Below are 26,873 nucleotides of genomic sequence, written 5' to 3'. Positions count from 1 at the left end.
CTCAAGAACAGCTTCTTCCCTGCCACCATTGGACTGCTGAATGGATTCTCTAACTTGGCTGGTTTTGCTGGTTAGACCAGCATTTATGGTCTATCTCTATCTACACTTGAGAAAGTGGCGATGAGCCGCCTTCTCGAACATCTACGGTCCCTAACGTGTAGAGTTATCCACAGTGTGATTAGGAAGAAGGTTGCAGGAGTTTGAACAAGTGCAAGTGAAGAAATGGCAACATAGCTGCAAGTCAGGGTGGCAAATGGCAGAAGGGAAAATAAATCGGTTGGTGGCTTTCCACTGCATTTTTTGCTCTTACTCTGCTAGCTGGTAGAAATTTCAGGTTTGGAAAGTCGCAGGAACCTTGATGAGTTAATTACATTCTTCCTTTTATTTACTTTGACCACTGTGCTTAAGAACAGCTTGTATTTCTTACTTTTTGGGAGACTGAACTTGAGACTCAGGTGATTTTGGGTGGGACTACCAGTCTGTCAGACAGACAGCAAAGACAGGATAATTTTGCAACTCCACAAAGATCATTTGCAAGTCTTAAATGCTTTAAACTGCCCAGCATCCATGCTTACAGTCAACAGAAACCCCACTACTTGGTGCCCCGACTCCGACGGTCACCAACCAAACCTCCCCCCACCTAAGCTTTGGTCCTGAATAAACTCCACAGAGGCTGGTATCCCACCGCCAAGTCACTCTTTATTTACATATGGAAATTCCTGGACTCTGACACAGCCTCAGAGTCAGTGTAATGGTGCCAAAGCCAGATGGTACCCAGCTATTATGTGTAGATTGTTGCAAAGTGAAGGCAGTTACAAAATCTGATTTATATCTCATTTCACATTTGGAAGATGGGACAAGCAACTTATATTTCTAAGTTGGACTTACTCAGAGATATGGACAGGTACCTTTATCCGAAAGAGAGAAGGAAATTTCTGATTTCATAACAGCGAATACTATGGTTCTAAGAGACGTATTTCATCCTTTCTTTTCGGAAATGAGGACAGGTTAAGACAGAGGTACTGAGCCGCCTGCTCTAGGCCAATAAAATAAACAGCTTGCGAGACTGGGAATATTTTAAAGTTGGAACAATAGATGTAGACTGAATGGGTGTGATCAAATTTCCGCAGGAACAGGGATTTTCCAGTTAGCTTTCAGTAGCAGCTGGGGTTGTGAAAGCTGCTACATCTCTCTCTGTCTTTTTGCTGGAGCTAAAAGCTTGGGTTCTTTTCCTGCTGTTAGAGTTGCACATGAAATATTCTATTATATTCTCTTTGCCTTTGCTAAAGGTGTGCTTATGGGATGTTATTGCATTGGAACAATTAGTGAGTAACTTATTGTTTTGTTAAGTATTTAAATAGAGTTACAGTTAAGCTATTTTAAAAAAAAGCCCAGACATGATAAAAATTTAAACTATAGGGTATCAATAAAGTGTGTTTTATTCCAAGCCTGGTAGTTTGACCAGTCAAAATTGCATCTGGGACACAACACCTGGTACTCGCCTTTAAAATAAGAAAATGTAAGGGTCTAAGCTATCTCCTTGACATGATTTGAGTGAGTTTGGTCTGGTTCACTGCAAGTCCAGTAGGGCTTCAACTAGTAGGTGCTTTTGCATGGTTCCTTCATTAATTCCACATGCCAACTGGTCCCTCAGCATCTCATTACGAGTTAAATATCAAGTCACATGCCTCCACCAATCATTGTAACCAAGTCAAAAATCCAGATTCAGATTCTTCTGGCTCTCAAAAATTGCAGAGAAAAAACAACAGCATCTCACACTTACAGGAAATTTGGGGTTGTAATATTCCTTAACTAAATCCATCACCTCTTGAAAAGGCTTTACTATCTAGTGCCTCAGGAAAAGTTAAGCTCCAAATAATCAGAAAAGCTATGGGTGCACAAGCTGTCAACAGAATTACTTGTTGCATTTCATCTGCTCGGAAAAAGGTAATGCATAAGCGTAACCAAGTCATCCTTTACTTACATGTGAAAAGTCCTTGACTCTGGTACAGCCTTATCAGAGTAAACTCCCAGTGTGTTAGAATATCCGACACTCCTCTTTATATCTGTCAGCCAGGGCTCCTTGATTGGGGCTGTTATTTTGGATGAATCAGGGAACTCCTATTCTATGGAGGTCCATCTGGCTGACCGCGCTACAATCACTACAGGTCCCATAGTCAAAACGTGTGTCATTTTGTTTTATTCAAGCTAGGCACCCCTGGACTTGCGTTCCTTTTAGCATGTGCAACTCTAACAGCAGGAAGAGAACCCAAGCTTTTAGCTCCAGAAGAAAAAGACAGACAGATGTAGCAGCTTTCACAACCCCAGCTGCTACTGAAAGAGGAAAGTGGCATGGAATTCTAAAATGTACCAATCAATCACAGACAAAAACCAACCTCTCTTGTTCAGTTGCATCTTCTGGCTGGGTTGGGAAATTTAGGCCTCCCCCAGGCCCTGACATTCCAAGGGTTGGATCAGGAGACCAGGATGTCGAAATGCTGCTACTGCTTTCCATAGGCTGCAGGGCAAAGAGAAAAGGATTACAATAAAACACTTCAGGCTCAGTTCTCTGAGGACTTGACAGTATAGGTGATGAGAAGTGGTTTCTCTAGGGCTGGACCATCTAGAACAACAGGTCAGTCATTTTAGACTGAGACAGGAGAAGTGTATTTACTCAGAGGCCTGGGAAACTGCAATTTCTTGATTTGATTTATTACTGTGACATGTACAATGTAAAGTTTTGTTTTGTGTGCAGTACAGACAGATCATACCATACAAAGATCACACGGTGATAGAGCAGGACGAGAAATACAATGCTAGACTGCAAAGAAGGCGCACAAAGAGTGAGACCAACATTAAACATGAAATTTGAGACGTTCATTCAGAAGTCTTAAAGCATCTGGGAAGAAGCTGTTCTTGAACCTGTTGGTACATGTATTTAAGCTTTTATATCTTCTGCCTGATGGAAGAGGTTGGAACCAGAGAGGGGAGGGTCTTTGATGATGTTGGCTGCTTTTCAGAGGCAATGAGTTAACTATCTGCTCCAGGAAGCTGCGTTTGGTCAGTTTTGAAGCATAGTCAAGGATGAGATCATGAGATGCTTTTGGGCAGAGAGGGAATCAAGGGATTGGATAGGGAGCCGGGGTGGGGTGGAGGTGAGGAGACTTGGGAAATGGATCTGACATAGAAGGCCAGCCATAATCTTGAATGGCGCAGCAGGCTTGAGGGACTTCTTTCTCTAAAGGTGCTCTGTATCCAGACACTGAAAACTGCATGGGTTTTCATTCAAACGATATCTATTCCCTGACACATGGAGTCAGAAACTGCAAATGACGGTTACTGGATGAATGATGGGATCCACACGGATCCCAACTCCAGGTTTTTCATTCCAATGCTCCTGAGCAAATCAATCATTCCTGCTATTAGTCACAATTTTTGATTATGCAAATATCTTCAGCCAGGACTGCTTCAATTAACAGCACATCTTCTCTGTGTAGATCAGAATCCCAATATTACATAAAGACCTTCATCTCTCGCCCAACTACAGTAAATGAAGATACTCTCAGCACTTGCATTTCACTGCAGCACTTTTCACATCATCCCCAAGTGCGCTCTACTTACTGAAGTGCACATACTGCTGTAATGTGCAGCAGTCATTCTGCATGGGGTATGGTCCCTAGAGTAGAATAGCAAGGCCCAGGGCTTTCCCAACATCGAGTCACAAGCTTCACCACAATTGAGCCACTGATGGGGTAGGTACTGCTGGTGTTCCAAAAGTTGGAGGAAAGATGGACCATGGAACTGGCGCTGGGACACAGTGGAGTGTTGGAAGAGAAATGTTAGCAGTATCAAAGTTGGAGGGGCAAGAAACAGAAGTTGCTGGAAAAGCTCAGCAGGTCCAGCAGCATCTGTGAAGAAAAAAAATCAGAGTTAATGTTTTGAGTCCGGTGACCCTTCCTCAGAACTTAAAAAAGAAACTCAGAGTTAACGTTTAAGTTCTGAGGAAGGGTCACCGGACCCAAAACATTAACTCTGATTTTTTTTTCTTCACAGATGCTGCCAGACCTGCTGGCTTTTCCAGCAACTTCTGGTTTTGTTCCTGATTTACAGCATCCGCAGTTCTTTCGGTTTTTATCCAGATTGGCAGACGGGCCGGGGCATATTTGGAAAGAGGACGGGGTGACGGTAATGCGTCAGACAACAAACCAGTGAGCTTCTTGCCGATGAGAGTGATGGGCTGACCTTGTTCAAAACTGGCACTGAAAACCTGTCCCTAGTTTAAACACATTACTTTCCCCTTTAAATTTCACCTATTTTTTCTAAAAATGACAGTAAGATCTTTTCTGCCTAGCTGGTCACGCTCCTGCCCACTCTGCTGGGGGCTTAGAAGGTCGAATAGTGCATTGTTATGCACTTGAATTTATTTTTGTAGCAGTATGAATTCATGCTTTATTGCGGTGACCTGTAATGACAGGGACTGAGTCATTCCATCTATTGACTCAGTCTATAATTCTCATTGCCTCGGAAAGGCCACCAAATAATCAAAGACCCCTCCAACTTTGGTTACAATCTCTTTCAACCTCTTCTGTCAGGCAGACGATACAAAAGCTTAAACACATGTACCAACAGATGCAAGAACCACTTCTTCCCCGCTGTTATTAGACTTCTGAACGGACCTCTCAAATTTTAAATTTAATGTTGATCTCATTCTCAAATGCACCTTCTCCACAGCTGTAACATTGTATTCCTTGCTCTGTTCTATTACCCTAATGCATGTTGCATGGTATGATCAGCCTGTACTGTGTGCAAACAAAACATTTCACTGTGCCTCGGTACAGGTGACTATAATAAATCAAATCAAATAGCCAGATGATTACACTGAGATTACTGTCTTCTGCACAGCCAATGAGAAAACATTATGTTAATATACATCGATAATTCAAGCAAGATTACACGCCTTGCCCATTCCAAAGTGAAAAACTGTACGGTTTAACCATGTGCCTCTCTCCCTGTGCACAGTGTACCACGCTGCCTCTCAGGATCAGCAACTTTTCTTGGAAACACTCTTGGAGGTTTTATTACTTTACCTGTAGACCCAGCTGGTTGAACAACTTGTTCTCCACCAATATTTTCATATCTAAGAAAGAACATCATGGGTGTAGGCAGATACTGGCACGAGAGAACATTGGCAAGCAACACAGGAGCAGCAAGCATGCAGGAAATGTAAAAGACAGGGGTTGTGTGCTATATAGCCGAATACTCCGATTCTCGGAACGTGATGGCATGTGTCATTTCCGAGTAAAGCCACATGTGGAAACGTGGGACAGCAGGACTGTACTGGCAGGAGTCAGTAGATGGGAACGGAATTAAAGGAGTTGGTAATGAGGGGCGGAGTACTGGAAACGCTGGATGCTGACAACTGCAGACTGACTCCCAGAAAGCTAGCGGACCGGTTCGGCAGATAATCACAAGGACAAATGAAACTTTGGAAGTTACAAATGCAAATTTGGCATTTATTGCTCACAGAATGGGATTTAAAAATGTTGTTACAACTATTGGCGAGGCTGCATCTAAAGTTCTGCATACAGCTTTGGTCCCTTACTTGAGAAAGGATGTAATTGCAATGGAGGCAGTTCAGAGAAGGTTCACTAGATTAATTCCAGGGATGAAAGGCTTGTTTTTTTTGCCAAGGGATTGAACAGTTTTAGGCCTATACTCGTTAGAGTTTAGAAGAATGAGAGGAGATTGGATTGAGATTTATGGGATACGAAGCGGGATAGACAAAATAAACGTGGAGCAGGTTTTTTCCAATTGTGCGGCAAGTTAGAACGAGAGATCATAGTTTTAGATATGGCAGATATAAAAGAGAGAGAGAAGAGGAGGAATTGCTTCTCCCAAAGGGTCATGAATCTGTGGAATTCACTATCACAGAGTTGCTGCATCAGTTGTTGACAAAACAACTCAGATGGAAAATTACAAAAGCAAGAAAGCACATGGAGTTAGGTGACAGATGAGCCGATGATTTCACTGAATGGTGGAAGACAGTGAAGGGGATGAATGGCCTACTCCTGTTCCTACTGTGATGGCTGCCTGGACACTGAATAAACTCTGACGACAAAAATCAGCAGATGTTCAATTAGTAACAGGTTAAAGAGTTGAAGAGAGCAGCAGGAAACTGGAGTTGATGCCACGACAAGATCAGCCATGATCTGTATTAAATGGTAGAGCAAGTTAGAGGGGATGAATGGTTTACTCCTGCTCCTAGTTTTTACTTGTCATGACAGCAATGGGGCCTTAGTGACTAGCACTACTGCCACTAGGGGAAGCAATGGACTCATGGTATTATTGCTGGATCTATTAATCCAGAGAGACCCAAGTAACATTCTGGGGATAACAAAGTGTGGAGTTGGATGAACACAGCAGGCCAAGCAGCATCTTAGGAGCAGAAAAGCTGACGTTTCAGGCCGAGACCCTTCATCAGAAAAGGGGGATGGGGAGAGGGTTCTGAAATAAATAGGGAGAGAGGGGGAGGCGGGTCGAAGATGGATAGAGAAGATAGGAGGGGAGGAGACAGACAAGTTAAAGGGGCGGGGATGGAGCCCGTAGAGGTGAGGTAGGGTGGAGATATGTCAGTCCAGGGAGGACGGACAGGTCAAGGGGGCGGGATGAGGTTAGTAGGTAGGAAGTGGAGGTGTGGCTTGAGGTGGGAGGACGGGATAACATTCTGGGGATCTGGGTTCAAATCCTGCCACGGCAGATGGCGGCATCTGAATTCAATAAAAATCTGGAATTAAGAGTCTAACAATGACCATGAATCCATTGTCAATTGGTTCACTAGTGTCCTTCAGGCCATCCTTACCTGATCTGGCCTACATGTGACTTCAGACTCACAGCGATGTGGCTGACTCTTAACTGCCCTCTCAGCAATTAAGGGCAGGCAATAAATGCTGGGCCAGCCAGCGATGCCCTCATCCCGTGAATGAATTTAAAACTTGGGTCAGAAGGCTGTTGGTTTGAGACTTACTGCAGAGGATTGAATTTATAGTTTGGGCTGACAGTCCCATGCAGCATTAAGGGCTGAACACAATGTAGGAGGCACAGTCCTTCAGGTTAGATGTTGAACTGAACCAAACCCTTGCTTGTTCTTTTGGCTTGATATCAAAGTACAAGAAGCGCTTGGGAGTTCTCCCCAGAGCTGTAACCCATATTCAGCCCCGATCCAACATCATTACCAAAAAAATGGTAAAAGAGACTGGAAAATAAGGTCATGCCACATCTGTGGATATAAAAAGAGTTGATGTTTCAGGTCAGTGACCTTAGCTGGGAATGGGAATGAGAATTTATGATTTTTTAAAAAAAAAACCTAGTAGTAAGGAAAGGGGCTGAAAGAAACGAAGGTGATAGTGTGGAGGACAGGGGAGATTTCATTGATGCTACAGCCAATAGCAGTGGTAATGGATTTCGTTAAAGAACAAGGGCTGTGCCCAAATGGGATGTAAAATGTGACATTTAAAAACACCGAGGGGATAACAGAAAGGCAAAGGGGACTGTTCTGCTTCGCTGTTGCATCATGAAATCACTTGTTGATCCCCGACTCTGTCTCCCTTTTGTAAATGTCATCTCACTGAACTGTTAACTCTTTCTCTCTCCCCAGAGGCAGCCTGATCTGCTGAATGACTCCCTTGTCCCCTCTCATTTTCTCTGCGATTTTTAGCAGCTTGCTTTTTTGATACCTTGGGAAAGATTTAATTGCCATTTGTGGGATCTTGCTGTGCACAAACCAGCTGCCTGCATTTCCCAGTGTTGTGGTGGTCACTAAACTCTGCTGACGACAACCTGAGATTGTAAAAGGTGCTATGGAAATTCAGGTCCTTTCTTTCCAACTGATGGGCCAATCCTACTGTGCATTTCAGGGGTTACAGCAATAATGGCCTCACTGGGGTATCTGTCAATCGCTACATTAAAAACAGAAAATGCTGGAGGAACACAGCAGGTCTAGAGAGAAGCAGAGTTAATGTTTTATGTCTGGCTTGTTCTTCTTCAGAAGTGAAAGGGGCTGGGAAGTGGTGGTAAGTCAGTGACTGACAAACGAAGCATTTGAGATACAAGAAAAATTTCCTTACAGAGCAAGCGATTAGGATCTGGGAGACACTGCCTGAGACAGTGAGCTAGAGGCTGATTCAAGTGTGGCTTTCAAGTTAAAATTAGATAACCACCTGAACGTTTAAGGCTATGGGGATAGGCATAGGATACGGGCAAGTCGAGTTGCTCTTATAATTGGCCAAACAGCCTCCTTCTGTGCTGTGACTATGATGCAATGTCTCTGTGAACGTACCATCGGAGAATCCTGGTTGTCATTTAGCTCAGAGAGTTTACAACTTGCTTTCTGCCTCTTTGGCTTCATGCCTTCCTCGTTGTAACTGCCATTGCTCTCTTTTAGCATTTTATCACTGGCCTGAGAAGGTTCCAGAAGCCCCGATCTTCCCTCCTCGCTGTTACAGGGAATATTCTCTTTGTTGATGCTGTCCCTGCAGAATAAGGCAGGTTTGAACAAGTTAGGGAGATGCCTTTATGAACTCGGGGAGTGCAATCAGAAGGATTTTCGTACTGGCCTAACTGTTGAACAGAGGCTACTGCTTGTTTCGCTTTCAACATGTCAGCTTGCATTTTACCCAATAACTGGGGCACTTTGCCTTCATGGCAACTAGAGGTGAATTTCCTCAGACCTTCTCATGTTTGGTTTCTGTCACTCTGGAAGCAAGGTGGTGGATAGAAGTCTGTGGATTTCTGGGCAATGTATGACAGGGAAAAGTCTGAGGAAACGCAACCCTTAATATTCAGTAATACACATCATAATCTCCATTAGAACCTTCAAAAATATACCCCACAATCCCCAGTAATACTCCCAAAAACATCCATTAATATACCCTCAGAATCCCTATTAATATACTCCAGAACCTCCAGTATTACACCTTAAATTTCTATTAATAAATCTTAGAACATCTCACAGAGCTTTCCACTTTTGACACAAGTTATTGAGGAGATACTGAGAGATGTATGGTTGGAAACAGGAAGTTAAAGAGAAATAGAAAGACACCCCAGAAGCTTCATTAACGCAAAATACAGCTCAGAGGGAACTTCTACAAGATGGTAAAGGTTCTCCCCACCACAGTTCATCTACCTACCAATCAGTAATTTCCTCTCTTACAGCATAAATGTTATTTTGCCTTTACTTTGGTATTTCTTGTGAAATGCCCTGCTGGTTGCAAGATGAAAAGTTTTGACAAAATGTGACATGTTTCATTGTGAGAGGCTAGGACTTTGAAAGGGCAAAAGGATTCGATTATTCTCGTACACAATTCAGTAAAAGCTGACACACAGGAAGAAAACATGAGAAAGGTGAATGAGCTATAAGTCTACCCAATGAGATGACTGGAGTAGAAATCACAGGGAGTTAAGCTTCAATTGTGCAGGGTATTGCTCTAAATCCAGCTGTGTTCAGTCTGGTCACCACATCTCAGGAATGACATATTGGCCCTGAAGGATGTAGTGGTTGGAACAAGGTTGGTCAGGTGATTCTCTTTGCTTATGGAGGTCCCCAGTTGGGGATGTTAACCTGGGCCAATCACCGTCAGATATAAACTGAGAGTCTCCTCACTCTAGTGACTGGCTTTGAGCTAGCTAGTCAGAGTCTATTTACTGTGCATGTGTAAATTAAGAGTGACTTGGTTTTGAGATACCAGCCTCTGTGTAGTTATTTCAAGAGGGTACACCACATATTCACTATTAAAGCCTTAAATGGTTAAATTATGAGTCTGGGTTACATAAAGGTACCTTGCATTCCCCTATTTTTGAAAGAATGATATAGCTGAGGCATTTAAAATGATAAAGTATTTCAATGGTGTGGATGCAGATATACTTTTTTTTCAGTTGACAAAATCAAGAGTAAGATGGTAGTGATGGTCTGGTGGTAAGGTCTCTGGACTACTAATCAAAAGTAATGCTCTTGGGGGTCAAGTTCAAAGCCCACCACACCAGCTGGTGTTATTGCGATTCAATGGATACATTTGGAATATAAAGCAATTCTTAGTAGTGGAACTACCTCTGATTGTCAAATAAATGCATCAGGTTCGTTCATGTCCTTTATGGAAGGAAACCTGCCATCCTTACCCAGTCTGGCATAGGTTGAGGCTTGAGAAAGGTCAGATATGCTGTCTGTGGTGCACGTGTTACAGCAACTTCCCAACTGGATGTCAATGCATCAGCATGCTGATTGTCACGTTTGGACTGTCTATGTGGCTGCTCAGCTTAGAGGGAACATTAGTCACAACCAGTTGATGAGCTGTGCAGTGAGAGGAAATGGAGACCTGCAACAGCAGTGAGGCGTATTGACTATTGCGGTCTCAGACCTCCTGATTCCAAAGATTGAGCTCATGACCCTACTTGGGTTCTCAATCCCATTTTGCAAGTCCTGAATTTAACAATTAGAGCTGGGATTTTAAGCAGTGACATCAGGAAATACTCTTTCATGGAAAGGTGGTAGAAATTTGTGACTCTCACCCTAAAATGCTACAATATGGGCAGTGATAGTGGGAGCAAGTTAAATAATCAAGACTGACTAGAATTGATTTTTATTGGACAAGGATAGCAAATGATGCAGAGCAAGGATAGATAAGCTGAGTGGTGATGCAAGTAAGGAGGTCATGTAACAGTGGATAGTGTCCCCTGTGTTTGAGATAGAAGCTCTGGGTTCAAGTCTCACTCTGGGATTTGACATCAAGGAAGGTGTGCTCAGAATGTGACCAAACAAGTCAAGGCCTGAACAAAAACACTAAGTCACTTCAACTCTAAGTCAAGGACTGACTTGCAAATCCTCCACAAAAATAAAGGACACAGAAGGTAGATAGCAGGAGTGGGAGAGATTCCTGGGTCACTTCTCCATGGGAACAGTCCAGAACAACAATGGGTGGGAGCCAGTAGGGCTGGCCTTGACCTTGCCCTGATAACCACAGTGGGTATGAGTCTTGGGAGTTTACAGAAGTCATGCTGAAGGCAACAAGAACAAAGCAAACCCCATTTGGATCGGAAATTAGCTTGCTGAAAGAAGACAGAGGGTAGTAGTTGATGGGAAACGTTCATCCTGGAGACCAGTTACTAGTGGTGTACTGCAAGGGTCGGTGTTGGGTCCACTGCTGTTTGTCATTTTTAGAAATGACCTGGATGAGGGCGTAGAAGGATGGGTTAGTAAATTTGCAGGCAACACTAAGGTCAGTGGAGTTGTGGATAGTGACGAAGGATGCTGTAGCTTGCAGACAGACATAGATAAGCTGCAGAGCTGGGCTGAGAGGTGGCAAATAGAGTTTAATGCAGACAAGCGTGAGGTGATGCACTTTGGTAGGAGTAACCAGAAGACAAAGTACTGGGCTAACGGTAAGATTCTTAGTAGTGTAGATGAGCAGAGAGATCTCGGTGTCCATGTACACAGATCCTTGAAAGTTGCCACCCAGGTTGACAGGGCTGTTAAGAAGGCATACAGTGTTTTAGCTTTTATTAATAGAGGGATCGAGTTCCGGAAGCAAGAGGTTATGCTGCAGCTGTACAAAACTCTGGTGCAGCCGCACTTGAGGAGTATTGTGTACAGTTCTGGTCACCGCATTATAAGAAGGATGTGGAAGCTTTGGAAAGGGTGCAGAGGAGATTTACTAGGATGTTGCCTGGTATGGAGGGAAGGTCTTACGAGGAAAGGCTGAGGGACTGGAGGCTGTTTTCAGAGAGAAGGTGGTTGAGAGGTGACTTAATTGAAACATATAAAATAATCAGAGGGTTAGATAGGATGGATAGGGAGAGCCTTTTTCCTAGGATGGTGACGGCGAGCATGAGGGGGCATAGCTTTAAATTGAGGGGTGAAACATATAGGACAGATGTCAGAGGTAGTTTCTTTACTCAGAGAGTAGTAAGCGAATGGAACGCTTTGCTGCAACGGCAGTAGATTCGCCAACTTTAGGTACATTTAAGTCGTCATTGGACAAGCATATGGACGTACATGGAATAGTGTATGTTAGATGGGCTTGAGATTGGTATGACAGGTCGGCACAACAAAGGGCCGAAGGGCCTGTACTGTGCTGTAATGTTCTATGTTCTATAGAGTATGAGCTACACAGACGAAGTCTGCTGATTTAACCAATTTTGTCGGAGATGGGCTAGGGGCTGGGGTGGCAGGATTGATATTGGTGTGGGGACACACAGGGGGCAGGGAATGGCTCGCATTGTCTCATTACATTTGGTTAACAAAAATACTTGAGTGGACTGCAGAACTATGACTGAAATGAGGAGGAAACCCACCCTTGCTTTAATGCAACAAAGAACAACCTACATCATATCAGTCTTAGAGAGTAATTTACCAACCAGTTGAGTTATATGTTGCACACATAGACAGACCTTGTAGTTTTATACACTCAAATAGGCAGTGATTTGTCATCAAGATTCAATTAGGATCTATCCTTATTGCAGACACTGTGAAAAACCTTGTGTCTAATATACCAGGGGTTCACACAAATAGAAGAACAGTAAACAGACTTACACTTCCTTGCTTCTCCAGTATTCATCCTGCTCTTTTAGATGTCTCCTTCTCTGTCGCGCAGAGACGGCTGCTGTGGACGAAGATGTTGCTGTTTCAGATTCCTCTGAACTTTGACTTCCACTACCATGAACATCAAAGAGGTGTTGTTCAACTGCAGATCGGATGGTCCTTTCTATAAGGCTGCAAACACAGCACAGGGCTTCTTCAGCAACACCACACACCAGCAGTTTGCCCTTTAAAGTGATGTCAGCTGACATCAATTACTCCAGCTCACTCCCTTTAGCTTCCTTCCCAAATTACACCTTCAATAAACATATCTGCACCTCAATCAAAGTTGAAGTGAGTTCAAAAGAAACACATACCCACAGTGACACATACCATATATACTAACATGCAAGCATGCAGTCACCCGATTATGCATACATAAGCAGACTTGCACTAATTTACACACACATGTTCCTGTATCCCTATATGCACTCATGTGGACACACCCATAGTCTCTCTCTCACACACACACACACACACACACACACACACACACACACCTGAAGAATTCATTGATTAATGAATTACTGAAAAGTAAGTGGCCAAATGTTAAGGCAGGAAAGATCCGCTGCAATAGTTGTGAATAAGGGTAAGAGCCAAACACACGATCCAATAATGGGCACTTTGTAGATCAATGACAAGAGAGACAGTCAGGAAACAGTAGTAACGGCTGTGTGACCTTTCACCTCAGCTCTGCTGCCTGCCTCCTGTCATGTTCTTATTAAGTCAGGGGTTCGGTATATTTTTTGTTTGGCTGGGGAGGGGAATGTGGGGAAATAATAGAAGGGCTGTGCTGTACTGGACACTGGTACAGTGTGGGGCAGCTGTTACTCTATGTCCTTCCAGGCAACAGACAGGTTGTGGTTATGTGTCAGCTGTCTCCCAGTTTCCAGTCTGACAGAGAAACTGAAGCTACTGAGCACAACCTCAGAAGAGTTAACAAAATGTGCAGATGTGGCAGTTGAGAGATAGCTTCTTGGCCGTTAAGGCTTACTGCCTGATAAACTTAACCATGTCAACAATGCACAAGATAACTATCTCTAGTTACAAAACCAATACGGGAGCTTAGTTCAGGAATATGGCCTTGCTCTGCTTATCTGAGCAACATTATATTGAAGTGCAGAGCTTGACAATGAAACATTATTAGCAGATACAATGAATGCTGTCATGATCAGCACGAAGTGCCTTTCTGATATTGTCTTCCCTAATGCCAACTATATACAGCTTATTTCCATTATGGGGTTGGATTGAACCTACAATATAGCATTCATTTTGAGAGGGCTGGAATACAAGAGCAGAGACATACTGTTGAGGCCGTATAAGGCTGCATCAGACATTTGGAATGTCGTGAGCGGTTCTGGGTTCCGTATCTAAGGAAGGGTGTGCAGGCCTTGGCGGAAGTCCAGGTTCACAAGAATGATCCTGGGAATGAAGGGCTTGTCATACAAGACGCGATTGAGGACTCTGGGTCTGTACTCATTGGAGGTTTAAAAATAATGAGGGTGATCTGACTGAAACTTACAGAATACTGAAAGGCCTGGATTGTGTGGATGTGAAGATGATGTTTCCTGCAGGAGGAAAGACTCGGACCCAAGGACACAGGCTCAGAGTGAAGGGATCAGCCTTAGAACCGAGATGAGGAGGAATTTCTTCAGCCAGAGGGTGGTGACTCTGTGAAATTCATTGTCATGGAAGGTTGTGGACGCCAACTCATTGAGTGTATTCAAGACAGAGATAGTTAGGTTCCTGATGTCTAAGAGGATCAAGCGTTACAGGGAGAAGGCAGGAGAATGGAGTTGAGAAACATATGAGCCATGACCTAGTAATGGAGCAGACTCAGTGGGCTGAATGGCCTAATTCTGCTCCTATGTCTATGGTCTTATATTGCCCAACTTGGAAAAGCCCTGGCATCAAACTTGAACTGTCGTAGCTCATACCTCAACTAATGATTGAACTAATTCAAACATGGAGCCATGAAATGTTTGTTTTGTTTCACTTGAGAATTGTTTTCTTTTCTCATTTACTGAACTGTAAGAAGGCAGAGGGATTTCAAAGACAGGTGGAGGTTGGCGGCTAGCCTTTTTCGAACCAATGTACATTTTTTAAGAATGGGAGGGTGAGGGGCCTTTGCATCTCTGGTTATGCCTGCTCACTCTGTGCTTCATCATCACAGAAGAGGTTGGTCATTGAGATGAATCACCTTTCCATTGTCAAATAGAAAACTCGAGTGGGGCGCACCATCACAGAAGGAGTGGTGATGGTGGTGGTGTGAACTAGTGAGGGCCCACGCTAATGCCCTGGAGGCATGGGCTTGAATCCCATCACTGGCAGATGGTGAAATTTGTATTCTGGAATTAACCTGATTTAATGGTAATCACGTAACAACTTTCTCAAAATCCCATCTGGTTCACAAATGCCCTTTGGGGGAAGGAAATATACCGTCCTTATCACCAACATGTGATGAGGAGCAAAATAATTGACTCCAAATGGCTTTTTGAAAATGTCTACAGAGCTGGACAGCTCAAGGGGCACTTAGGGATGGGCAACAAATGCTTACATCCCACATAAGAATTAAAAAAGGACCATTTAGCCCTTCGCGCTTTTACTGTCTTTTCAAAAGAGCAAGTCAATCAGACTCAGTATCTCTCTCCCTTTCTCAACACCACTGTCTCCTTTGTTGAGTGCACATTCAGTTGGTGAATAAACCCTCTCCCTATGAAAGAAAAGTGAAGAAAAAGTGCTCTTACTTCCCGGCTGCTGATATCCTGTTGACTGAAGGCATGTGGGCACTGTAATGATAAACAGACAGACAAATTAGGTCATTAAAACATGAGGAAGAGGTGACCAACAGCGAGCATCCAGAGCTGATGCCATGGTGATGAGTTAAGAGGGGAAAGGTCGCGTAGCCCCTAGCTGAACATTCTAAGACAAAGTGGGGATGAGTGGAGCAATGATTTACCCATTATCTACAAAAAAAAAGTTAGTGTAAGGTCTAGGTTCAATTGATCGTTGGAGTAACCATCTGCCTCACTCACTGGCACTGTCCATTGCACAGTGCAGAGGTCATTGCCAAGACAATGATGAAGCCTTCATAGTAACCCATTCCTTTCTTTCCTGTTGCGTCAGGGGATAGGTGCCATTGTAATGTAAGCAGACCCCTAGGACAGTAAAGGGGACAAAAAAGCAGCTACCACCAGCACAAACTATGCTCTTGGGGCAGCTATGCTTCAATAGTGACTCAATGTAACAAGCGTGGAGCCATTCGATTTATCCTTCTGGGTCTGACTGTAGTAGACCAAGGTTATCGGGGGAACACGTAAGAAAGACTATAATCCTCAAATGCAGCAAGATTTTGCCTCAGAAATTGAGAAAGTTTGCAGTTAAGCAGAATGTACCCAGGACAACACAGAGTAACATGATTACTGAACCTGCATTCAGGAAAGGACAGAATTAAGAAAACGCAATCAAGTGCCTTCAGTGCTGTCAACACTTAACCAAGTGAACACCAGTCACTAAGCACAAGCCCTTCAGAAACAGCAAGCAGTTTAAAAGGGAAAAAGCACTGATTAAAAGTTTTTTGGTCTGTGGTATGCCAATGATTCAAGTAATGCAGCTTAATCTTTTGCCGCCAAAATGCCACCACCAAAATAAAATAGTCCAAGCAGTTAGTAAATGCAGCCGTTAAATTATTTCTTAACGTCTCCTGTTTTGTTAAATGAACACATGCACACATACCGTTTAACCAGAGAGTGGTTAGATTGTGGAACTTGTCACCACAGACAGATGCTGAGGCGAATATACCAGGAGCATAAAAGGAGGAACTTAGCTAAGCACGAGAGACAGAATAAGGAATAGAAGGATATCTCGAAAGGGTGTGAGCTGAACTGAGGTGGGAGGAGGCCTGTGTGGAAGTACACACATAAGGGTTGAGCTTTTTGGTGGAGTGCAGTTTCCAGCACAGAAACAGACCAATGTAATAGAACAATGTACATTTACATATCATCTGTATCATCATCCAAAAGCCCTCCACAGTCAAAGTGCATTGGAAGGACAGCCACCGCTGTGACGCAGGAAACAGGGCAATTAAACAGCACACAACAAGATCTCCTCAACAGCACGTATCCGAATAACAGGTTAATCTGCCTCTCTGTGCTATTTGATGTGGAATTTGATGGACAAGAGAGGCAGATAAATCTTGGCCAGGCTACAGGGAGAAGACCTCTGTTCTTCTCACAGGACCTCTTATCCGCAGCCAGACAGGTGGAAATTGGTGAGAATGGGACTCCTCCTCTGAAGTCCAGCCATGTTGAAAGTCTGTGTGTGTATTTCCGTGAGTGTATGCATATGTGTGTGTGTTATTGCATGTTGTATGTGCATGTGCGTATGTGTGTGCGGCATTTATGTGTGCCTGTGTGTGCACTTGTGCGGGTGTATGCATCTCTGTGCGCATACATGTGTGCACGCGAGTGTGTGTGTGTGTGTGTGTGTGCACCGAATCATTCAGTCATACAGCAGATACAGACGCTTCATCTATGCCCATGGAGAGGCTCGATATGCTGGGCCCTTTCTCCATGTAGTGTAGGAGGCTGAGGTGTGCCTGTGTAGAGGTTAATAAAATTATGACGGGCAAGGATACAGTGAAAAGCCGAGGTCCTTTCCCCAGGGTAGGGGAATTCAAGACTAAAGGGCGTAGATTTAAGCTGAAAGGGGAAAGATTTAAAACAGACCTGGGGAGCAATTTTTCACACAGAGGGTGGTGTACTTATGGAATAACTGCCAGAGGAAATGGTGGATGCGGATACAGTTACAGCACTTAAAAGACATTTGGACAAGTACATGAATAGGAAAGGGCCAAATACATAAGTGCTGGCGCGTGTGCGCGCATGTGTGTGTGTGTGTTAGTGCTTGCTGACCCTGTACAAATTGAGATGTCCTGCCTAAGGTCAGCACCACAGGGTGCTGGTGAGCTGGAGCACCAGTGACGTTGCCAGGATCACACACACTCTCCCAGGGTAAATGACGGGTAATTGTTAAAGCCTTATAGCTGCCAATTACTCTCTGACTCTAATTTGCTGCAGAAATTGAGACCCAACAGCTGCTGGCACAGCAGTGGGTCAGTTCTGTTAGTGGGAGCTTGCTATGCACAACTGGCTACTGTATTTGCTGCTTTACAATATTGACTCATTTTCATAGGTATTTTGTTGGCCGTAAAGTGCTCTCAAATGTCCAGTGGGACTGTAACACATTTCACAAATGCTCTTCTTTCCTTTATAGAGACAAACTGCATAGGAAAGGCTCTTTCAGTCATCAAGTCTGCTCTGACCTAGCTCCACTAATCCCACTTTCCAATACGTGGCTCATGGCCTTGAGTGTTAACACATTTCAAGTGTTTATCTGCATACTTTTGTTTGAAAGTTATGAAATTTCCTGCCTCTTATACTCTCCAAGACAGTGCATTCCATTTTGTATCAGCCCAAGCCCGGACACTGCAGGACCCACCGGACCTGAACAAGGTTGAACATGATGCAATCACCAGCAAACTTCCTACCTAGGACCCCAGAATGGAGGGAAAGCCACTGACAAAGCAACCAAAAAGCCAGAACACTGCATTTGGGGTGCCACCTGCAGCAATGACCTGTAGCCAAAGTTTTTGATCTTCTACAAACACAGCCAACTTTCTTTGTGTCAGGTCTGACCCCACTCAAGTGCAGAGGTCTGTGCACCCCCCACCCCCTCCTCATTTCCCACCAGTTCCAGTGTTGCTGGGGCTCCCTGACACCACTTTTTCGCCTGGTGCATGTCTTCCAGGAAAGGGTCACCAGATGACCACCCACCACCAACTGTCCTCCCTTCCACCTTCTCTGCCATTGGTCGCTTGATCAGCCTAATCCATCATTCAGAAAACAGCAATACTTCCTTGTCATCCAATTGAATAACTTTCCCCATCGTCAATATACAGTGATCTCCATTGACATTAGGCTTCTATGTGACCATATTTATTTGCCTGTGTTTATTACGAATATTACCAAGAGATGGATTGCTGCAATTGATGAATGTTTAAAGTACAGAGAGTTGCACCTGACTGAATATGACAAAAATGACTGTGTCTGTTGTGCTGACATTCATTCCAGGCAGGAAGGAGGTAACCAAGCTGTAACAATTTCTTACCATAAATTTTAAACTAATTGTAAGGTCTGGGAAAACACAGCGACTGTTAAAATCAACCTGTAAGATTCTTTTCAAATTGGCAACTCTGGTGAAAGCTCGGTCTTTATACAGACAACACTGCGTGAAACTGTCCAAGAATTAATAGCTATATTTTCACTGAAACGAAAGAGAATGCAGTAAGTTGCAGGAAGAGACCAGGATTGCGCAGAGAGTCCAGAGACAGTACATTCCTGTTAAGTGAAGGGCAAAGCTGCTAGGTGTAGGGACTGCTGGAAGACTAGACATATTGAGGTTTTGGCTCAGAGTAAGAAGGAAGCATATGTCACGTATAGACAGCAGAGATTGAGTGAATTCTGAGAAGCGTATAAAGGCAGGAGGTGTACCCTTAAGAAGGAAATCAGGAGGGCAAAACAGGGACGTGAGATAGCTTTGGCAAATAGAGTTAAGGAGAATCCAAAGGGATTCCACAAACACAATAAGGACAAAAGGGTAACTAGGGAGAGAATAAGGCCACCTCTGTGTGGAACCACAGGAGATGGGGGAAATACTAAATAAGTATTTTGCATCAGTATTTGCTGTGGAGAAGGCTATGTAAGATATAGAACGTTGGGAAATAAATAGCAACATCTTGAAAACAGTGGAGCAAGTGCTGGCCGTCTTAATATGCGTAACGATGGATAAATCCCTAGGACCTGGTCAGGAGTATCCTAGAACTCTGTGGGAATCTAGGGAAGTGATTGCTGGGCCCCTTGCTGAGATATTTCCATCATCGGTAGTCACAGGCAAGGTGCCAGAAGGCTGGAGGTTGGCTAATGTGGTGCCACTGTTTAAGAAAGATGGTAAGGAAAAGCCATGGAACTACTGACCAGGGAGCCTGACATTGGTGATGGATAAGTGGGTTGTAGGAAATCCTGAGGGACAGGATTTACATGTATTTGGAAAGGCAAGAACTGATTAGGCATAGTCAAAATGGCTTTGTGCATAGGACCGTCGTGTCTTACTAACTTGACTGAGTTTTTTGAAGAAGTAATGAAGAGGATTGGTGAGGGTAGAGCAATGGACATGATCCCTATGGACTTTAGTATGGTATTCAACAGGTTCCTGATGGTGGACTGGCTAGCAAGGTTAGATCACACAGAATACAGGGAGAACTAGCTATCTGGATACAGAACTGGCTCAAAGGTAGAAGACAGAGGGTGCTGGTGGAGGGGTGCTTTTCAGACTGGAGGCCTGTAACCTTGTGCACCACAAGGATTGGTGTTGTGTCCACTGGTTTTTGATACTTACATAAATTATTCGGATGCAAACATAGGAGGTATGGTTAGCAAGTTTGCAGATGACACTAAAATTGGAGATGTAGTGGCGGTAAAGAAAGTTATCTCAGAGTACAAAGAGGTCTTGATCAAATGGGCCAATGGGCTGAGGAGTGGCTGATGGACTTTAACATAGATAAATGTGAGGTGCTGTGTTTTGGAAAGACAAATTAGGGCAGGACTTATACACTTAATGGTAAGGTCCTGGGGAGTGTTGCTGAACAAAGAGACTTTGGAGTCCAGGTTCAGTTCCTTGAAAGGGCAGTCACAAATAGATAGGACAGTGAAGAAGGCATTTGGTATACATGCTTTTAAAGAGTTGTGAGGTCATATTGCAGCTGTACAGAACATTGGTTAGGCCACTGTTGGGCTTACCATGTGCAATTCTGGTCTAACTGTTACAGGAAGGATATTGTGATTTACAGGGATGTTGCCAGAGTTGGAGAGTTTGAGCTATAGGGAAAGACTGGGGCTATTCTCCCTGGAGCATCAGAGGCTGAGGGTGACCTCATAAAGGTTTATAAAATCATGAGGAGCGTGTATAGGATAAATAGGTAAGGTCTTTTCCCTGAGGTGGGGGAGTCCAAAAATAGAGGGCATAAGTTTAAGCAGAGAGGGGACAGATTTAAAAAAAGATCAAAGGTGAATTTTTTTTTCATGCACAGGGTGGTGCATGTATGGAATGAGCTGACAGAGGAAGTGGTGGAGTCGGGTACAATTACAACATTTAAAAGGCACCTGGATGGGTTTATAATAGGAAGGGTTTGGAGGGATATGGGCCAAATGCTGGCCAATGGGACTAGATTAATTTAGGATATCTGGTCAGCATGGAGGAGTTGGACTGAAGGGTTTGTTTCTGTGCTGTATATCTCTATGAGCCTGTGATACAGGCCTAGCCTGTCTCACCTTTCATCATAAAGCAATCTGTCATTTCAGGTATACATCCAGTAAAGCTTCTCTGAACAGTTCCAAAGCATTAACATCCTTCTGCAGGTATGGTGACCAGCACTGTACACAATACTCCAGACATTGTGCAACCAGCGCCCTAATGGCCTCCAGCTCCAGCCCATAATGTATCTTGTTTTAATGCGAACAAGGAACTTCACTCTGTTGAGTTTAGATGGTTTTCTGCATCACTGTTACAACTGACCTTAAACCTTCACCCAAGGGGGAATATCTCACATTGCCTGTAGCCTCAGGGCCTAGGTGTCTGAAACCCCACTTGCCAATGGTGATGCAAGGTGAATTGACTCTGCTGTGTGCACCCTTAACAATTAGCATTAATTGCACTTCCAAAACCTGTTCACTGGCTGCAAAACACTTTGTGATATCATAGAATCCCTACAGTTTGGCAGCAGGCCATCGAGTCTGCTCCAACCCTCCAAAGAGCATCCCACTCAGACTCACCCTATCACTGTATTTCTCTTAGTTAATCCACCTAGCCTGCACATCCTTAGACACTGTGGGCAATTTACCATGGCCAATCCAAGTAATCTTTGGACTTTTGGGGGGAAATCCCGTGCAGACACAGGGAGAACATGCAAGCTCCACACAGACAGTTGTCTGAGGGTGGAATCGAACCCAGGTCCATGGCAATGTGAGGCTGCACTGCTAACCAATGAGCCACCGTGTGATCCTGAGGATGTGACAATGGGGCAAAATGAAAACGAGTCACTTTGTCACACTCCAGGGTTAAAATGAGAACCTAAGTTCAGGCAAACATGGTGTCTGCAGTCTTGTGCCTCCTCTTTTCAAGATGCCAGAGCACGCAAAGGGGGACACCAACACCAGCAGCTCAAATAACAGCACTTGTGCCAAGAATCTTCAACCAAAATTAATTTCAGATTCAAAGGAACCACTGGCTTAAATGAACCTGAGGCTATCTCCAATTAACAATCTGCATTTACTGATATTTTCTAATCAAATTGTTCAGGAATGGTATTACACACCTCTGGAGCAGGTGGGACTTGTAGCCAGGCCTCCTTATACCAGATGAAGGAACACAACCGCTGCACCGCAACAGCACCAGACTTGAATTTATGTACATCACAAAACATCTTGATGCTCTTCACGTGGGCACAATCAGACTAACACTGAGATTGTGCACAAGCTGGAGATGTTAAGGACAACTAAAAGCTTATATAAAGAGACAGTTTTAAAGGAATATCTTATTAAGGAGTTTAGAGGGACAAGGGAAATCCCAGAACTCAAGGCCTAGATGTCTGAAGGCCCAACTACCAATGGTCCTGCAAGAATAAACATCAGTCAAGTCTATCAGGAGATTGAGAGCTTTTCAACTAGAAGTTGAAACTCAAGTTTATCTAGACCACCGGGGAGGTATTGGAGCTGGATTGTAGCATGATTCCTCTGAATGAGAAATGGCTGAAATTTGTGGCACAGCAACTGCTGCCCAAACCTGCTAACAACTGGGACCCACCACCCAAAGGAGTGCACTTAAATAGGTGATGCCCTGTGTCCTAAGCCTGTGAAGCTAAGACTGGTTCTCCCATGCTGGCACAATTTCACCGGTCTTTATTCTGCAACTTTGCCAGCAGGACCCATTCCTACTCACCACAGTAGGTTCTGCTTCATCTTGTGGTGGAAAAAATTGTAGCAGGGCCTCAAGCCTGCGGGATCATGTGATCTGACATTCCTCAAATTCCCCCTCAATACTTGGGATCAATGTTTTCGCAAGTGTTTGCCCATCCTGTAGGAAGGTGCCAGTTTAGTGATCTTCAAACCCGGACCTGTTCACAGTTCTACTTGTTGGAAATGGTTAACTCTACTTTCGGATTTCTGGAAGTTTCCCCCACTAACTTGGAACTTCAAGATGGCAGCTTTGTTGTATTATCACTGGACTATTAATCCAAAGACCCAGGTGATGATATGGAGACCTAGGTTCAAATCCCCCCATGGCAGACGGTGGAATTTGAATTCAATACTAATGTGGAATGAAGAATCTAATGATGACCATGAATTCATTATTGATTGTTGGGGGAAAAAAAACCATCCGGCTCACTGATGTCCTTTAGGGAAGGAAAATGTCATCCTTACCTACCTGTGACTCCAGATTTACAGCAATGTGGTTGAATCTTAAATGACCTCTGGGCAACTAGCGATGCACAATAAATGCTGGCCTAGCTGGTTGACACCCTTAGCCCTCGAGTGAATTTAAAAAAAACTGAATGGAAAAGTTGTTGCTGCATCCAATCTCATGTAATAGTTAGTAACGAACAAGGAGAGACAGCACAGTAAATACTCAAAGTACCATGACCCACAAGCAATACGACAGGTGTTTGTGGGGAGTGGGAAGGTGATTGGAAAAGTACTGTAACTGTCAACAAGTGACTCTGGAACTAGGTCAAGATAATAAAATGTGAGGCTGGATGAACACAGCAGCCCAGCAGCATCTCCTGAGATGCTGCTGGGCCTGCTGTGTTCATCCAGCCTCACATTTTATTATCTTGGATTCTCCAGCATCTGCAGTTCCCATTATCACTGGAGCTAGGTCAAACCTATTTTGTTGACTCACTGTCATCCGAAAAAAATTTCCATGGCATGTTTACAGACAATGTTTATAGTTCGTTTGCAAATATTTTTGGAGCCATGAAAACAGGGAAAATGAAAACAGTTTAGTTCATCAGCAGGAGTGGTCAGACTCAGTGCCCACCATTTCTTTGCACACATTTGCCTATCATAAAAGAAGTAAGCTATTCAGCCCATTGAGTCTCCTCTACCACTCAATGAGATCATGGTTAATCTGACAATCCTCAACTCCACTTTCCTTTCTTATTGATGGATTCATTGATTGGTTTTATTTTCACGTGTACCAAAATACAGTGAAAAGCTTTGTTTACGAGCAGTACAGGAAGATAACGGCAAGCAAAGGATATACATATTGAAAATACACAGGCATACAGGTTACACTATCTGAGGCTACAGTCCATTCAACAATCTGATAATGGCTAGAATGAAGATGCTCCTGAACCTGCTTGTGCATGTGTTCAGGCTTCAGTATTTTCTGCCTGATGGAAGAGGTTGTAGGAGATCACTAGCGGGTGTGATGGGTCTTTGACGATGTTGGCCGCCTTTCAACAGCAGCGGACTGTGTAGATAGAGTCCATGGATGGAAGGTTGGCTTCTGTGATGGTCCAGGCTGTGCTCACCACCTTCTGTAGTTTCTTACAGTCCTGGACACAGCAGTTGCCGTACCCGGCTGTAGTGTACCCAGGACAGTTTGTTTTCAATGGTCCATCTGTAGAAGTCGGTGAGGGACCTTATGGACATGCCAAATTTCCTTAGCCGCCTGAGGAAGAAGAGGCGTTGTTGTGCCTTCTTGACTGTCGCATTTACGTGGGGACTCCAGGACAGGTTATCCCCACAACCTTATCGCCATTCCCTTCCTGATGAACTAATCCTTCTATCCCAGCCATAAAAATACTTAAAGACCCAGCCTCATTAGCCTTCTGTGGTCAAGGATTTCTCAAATTTACTGCCCTCAGAGAGAAAGAATCCCTCCCTGATTTTGTTATAAATGATGGACTCCTTGTTATGCCCCCTGGTCCTAGACTCTCCCAGCAGACAAAGCAACCTTCCTGCACTGATTCTGTTAAGACCTTGAAGAATTGTGTCTGTTTTGATATGGTCTCCTCCCATTCTTCTAAACTCCAATTCAAAGTACTGATGCCTTTCAGGTCCAAACTATCACAACATGGTGGGAATTCAGGGATAATGGAGTGGTGGCAATGTACTCATAATGTCCCTGGGTTAGTAATCCACAACTTCCAGGCAAATGAGTTGGGTTGTGAGTTCAAATCCCACTGTAGCAGTTTGTGAAATGTGAATTTGGTAAAACTTAGAATTGAACAGCCAGGCTAATGGTGGTATGTAACTCTTGTCAGTTGTTAAAAAGCCCATCTAGTTCTTTTATAGAAGGAAATGTGTCATTCCTACCCGGTATGGCTAACACACGACTCCAGACCAACAGCAATATGTTGACTCTTCATTGCATCCTGGCCATTTAGAAATGGGCAATAAATGCTCAACTAGCCAGAAACATTTTCATCCCATGAACCAATAAAAAAAAATAATTGGGGCAGCATGGTGTCTCAGTTGTTAGCACTGCTGCCTCACAGCGCCAGGGACTCTGGTTCAATTCCAGCCTGTCTGTGCGGAGTTTGCGCATTCTCCCAGTGTCTGTGGGGGTTTCTTCCGAGTGCTCCAGTTTCCTCCCACAGTCCAAAGATGTGCAGTTTAGATGGATTGGCCATGGGAAATTGCCCATATTCTCCAGGGTTGTGTGGGCTAGGTGGGTTAGCCATGGGAAATGCAGGCTTACAGGGAAAGGGGTAGGGGATTGGGTCTAGGTGGGATGCTGCTTTGGAGATTTGGTGTGGACTCAATCAACTGAATAGCCTGCTTCTACACTACATGGATTCTATGACCGCTAACTCTCACCTCACTAATATTGCACATCTTCACTCCCTTGCTCAGCTCATTGGTGGCTGAAACCATTACCTCCAAAAATGACTATTCTAAAGGTCTGGTGCCCACAACCTGACCCTGGTCAGATCCTGTCACCCTTGCTGACCTGCACTGACTCCTACTCCAGCAGCACCAAGAGTTTTCACTTCTCATCATTTTTTTCAAATCCTTGCATGAGCCTCCTACTCCATAGCTCTCTATCCTCCTCCCACAATGACATCTGTGTTCGTTTAATCTGGCCTTGTTAACATTCCTGATATCTGTCACTCCACTATTATGTTCCTGTCCTCAGTTGACTTGGCTCTATATTCAGCAATTCTCAACATAAAATCTCTCCACCTTTCAAGATTTACCTTCAAACTTGCTCAGATGACTATTGGTAACTGATATGAACTTGCTCTGAGCAGTGTGTTTTATTGGGTGCAGATATTATGGTATTGAAGAATCCAACAGATAGTTACTGCAATGATTATGTACAAACATAACATTTCTCGGACATCTGTCAGCTAATATTGAGCCAACGGGTTATTAGAGGAGCCATGAAAGGAGCATGCTTTCGGTAGAGTGTCACGCTTCTGGTGATTTGAGGTAAGATGGAGAGTAATGTCATTATATCCTCAGATCACATGCTATGATGCAATGATGACACCATAAGCAGTCTCTTAAGAGACATAATACAACACAAACCCATCCTTAAACATCTTTCTGTGGCTCAGTATCAGATTTTTCACTGATACACTCCTGTGAAGAGCCTTAGGACATCTTAACTACATCAAAATTATGCAATATAAATGCAAGTTGTTATTCTTACAGATGTATTTAACCTCTCTGAGGTGTAGACAATCTCACAGCTTGCTGAGTTCCATGGAAGCCTAAAAATTGCAGCTCAATTTTTGACAGTTGTCAGATAAATGTCAATAAATACATGTTCCTTAGCAATCTTCCATTTTAAAAATCAGTGAAACAGTTAAGGCTCCAAGACGCTATTTAGCTGATGGATGCATAGATCTAAAACCCACTTCTTAATATCTCACAAAGTGATCCCCACTCAAAGAAACTGCGGTGAACCAACGGTAGAGAGCTTACCTTAAATAAAACGGTGACATCGGCCGATCATCATCTTGAGAACTGAAAGACAAAATAAACTTGCTTAAGGTTACCTGTGCTACAAGGTGTACAGCCACTGTAAACTTGATCTACGTTTTTGGTATGGAGTAAATCTTGTTCTCCCAAGGTGTCACATAGTTATGATAGTGCTGTCCATTTTAAACCAGCCAAAGGCA

The 26,873-nt window shown here is 43.8% G+C and overlaps 1 protein-coding gene across 3 annotated transcripts in view; it reads right to left on the bottom strand.

Annotated features, from left to right (window-relative positions):
* fam13a (family with sequence similarity 13 member A) overlaps nt 1–26,873 on the bottom strand; it is a 184,936-nt gene that overhangs the window by 30,401 nt on the left and 127,662 nt on the right. For all 3 annotated transcript variants that reach the window (XM_048529404.2, XM_059650746.1, XM_048529422.2), the window contains 5 exons: nt 26,677–26,718; nt 15,373–15,414; nt 12,581–12,760; nt 8,336–8,528; nt 2,397–2,518 (listed from right to left, as the gene is read on the bottom strand). In XM_048529404.2, the coding sequence (XP_048385361.2) occupies nt 2,397–2,518; nt 8,336–8,528; nt 12,581–12,760; nt 15,373–15,414; nt 26,677–26,718 (579 nt within the window). The remainder of the gene's footprint in view (nt 1–2,396; nt 2,519–8,335; nt 8,529–12,580; nt 12,761–15,372; nt 15,415–26,676; nt 26,719–26,873) is intronic.

This window comes from Stegostoma tigrinum, chromosome 1 (assembly GCF_030684315.1).
Source record: "Stegostoma tigrinum isolate sSteTig4 chromosome 1, sSteTig4.hap1, whole genome shotgun sequence".
NCBI classification, from domain to species: Eukaryota; Metazoa; Chordata; class Chondrichthyes; order Orectolobiformes; family Stegostomatidae; genus Stegostoma; species Stegostoma tigrinum.
Note: the sequence above shows the minus strand (reverse complement) of the source record. Positions and strands in the feature narration are given on the sequence as shown.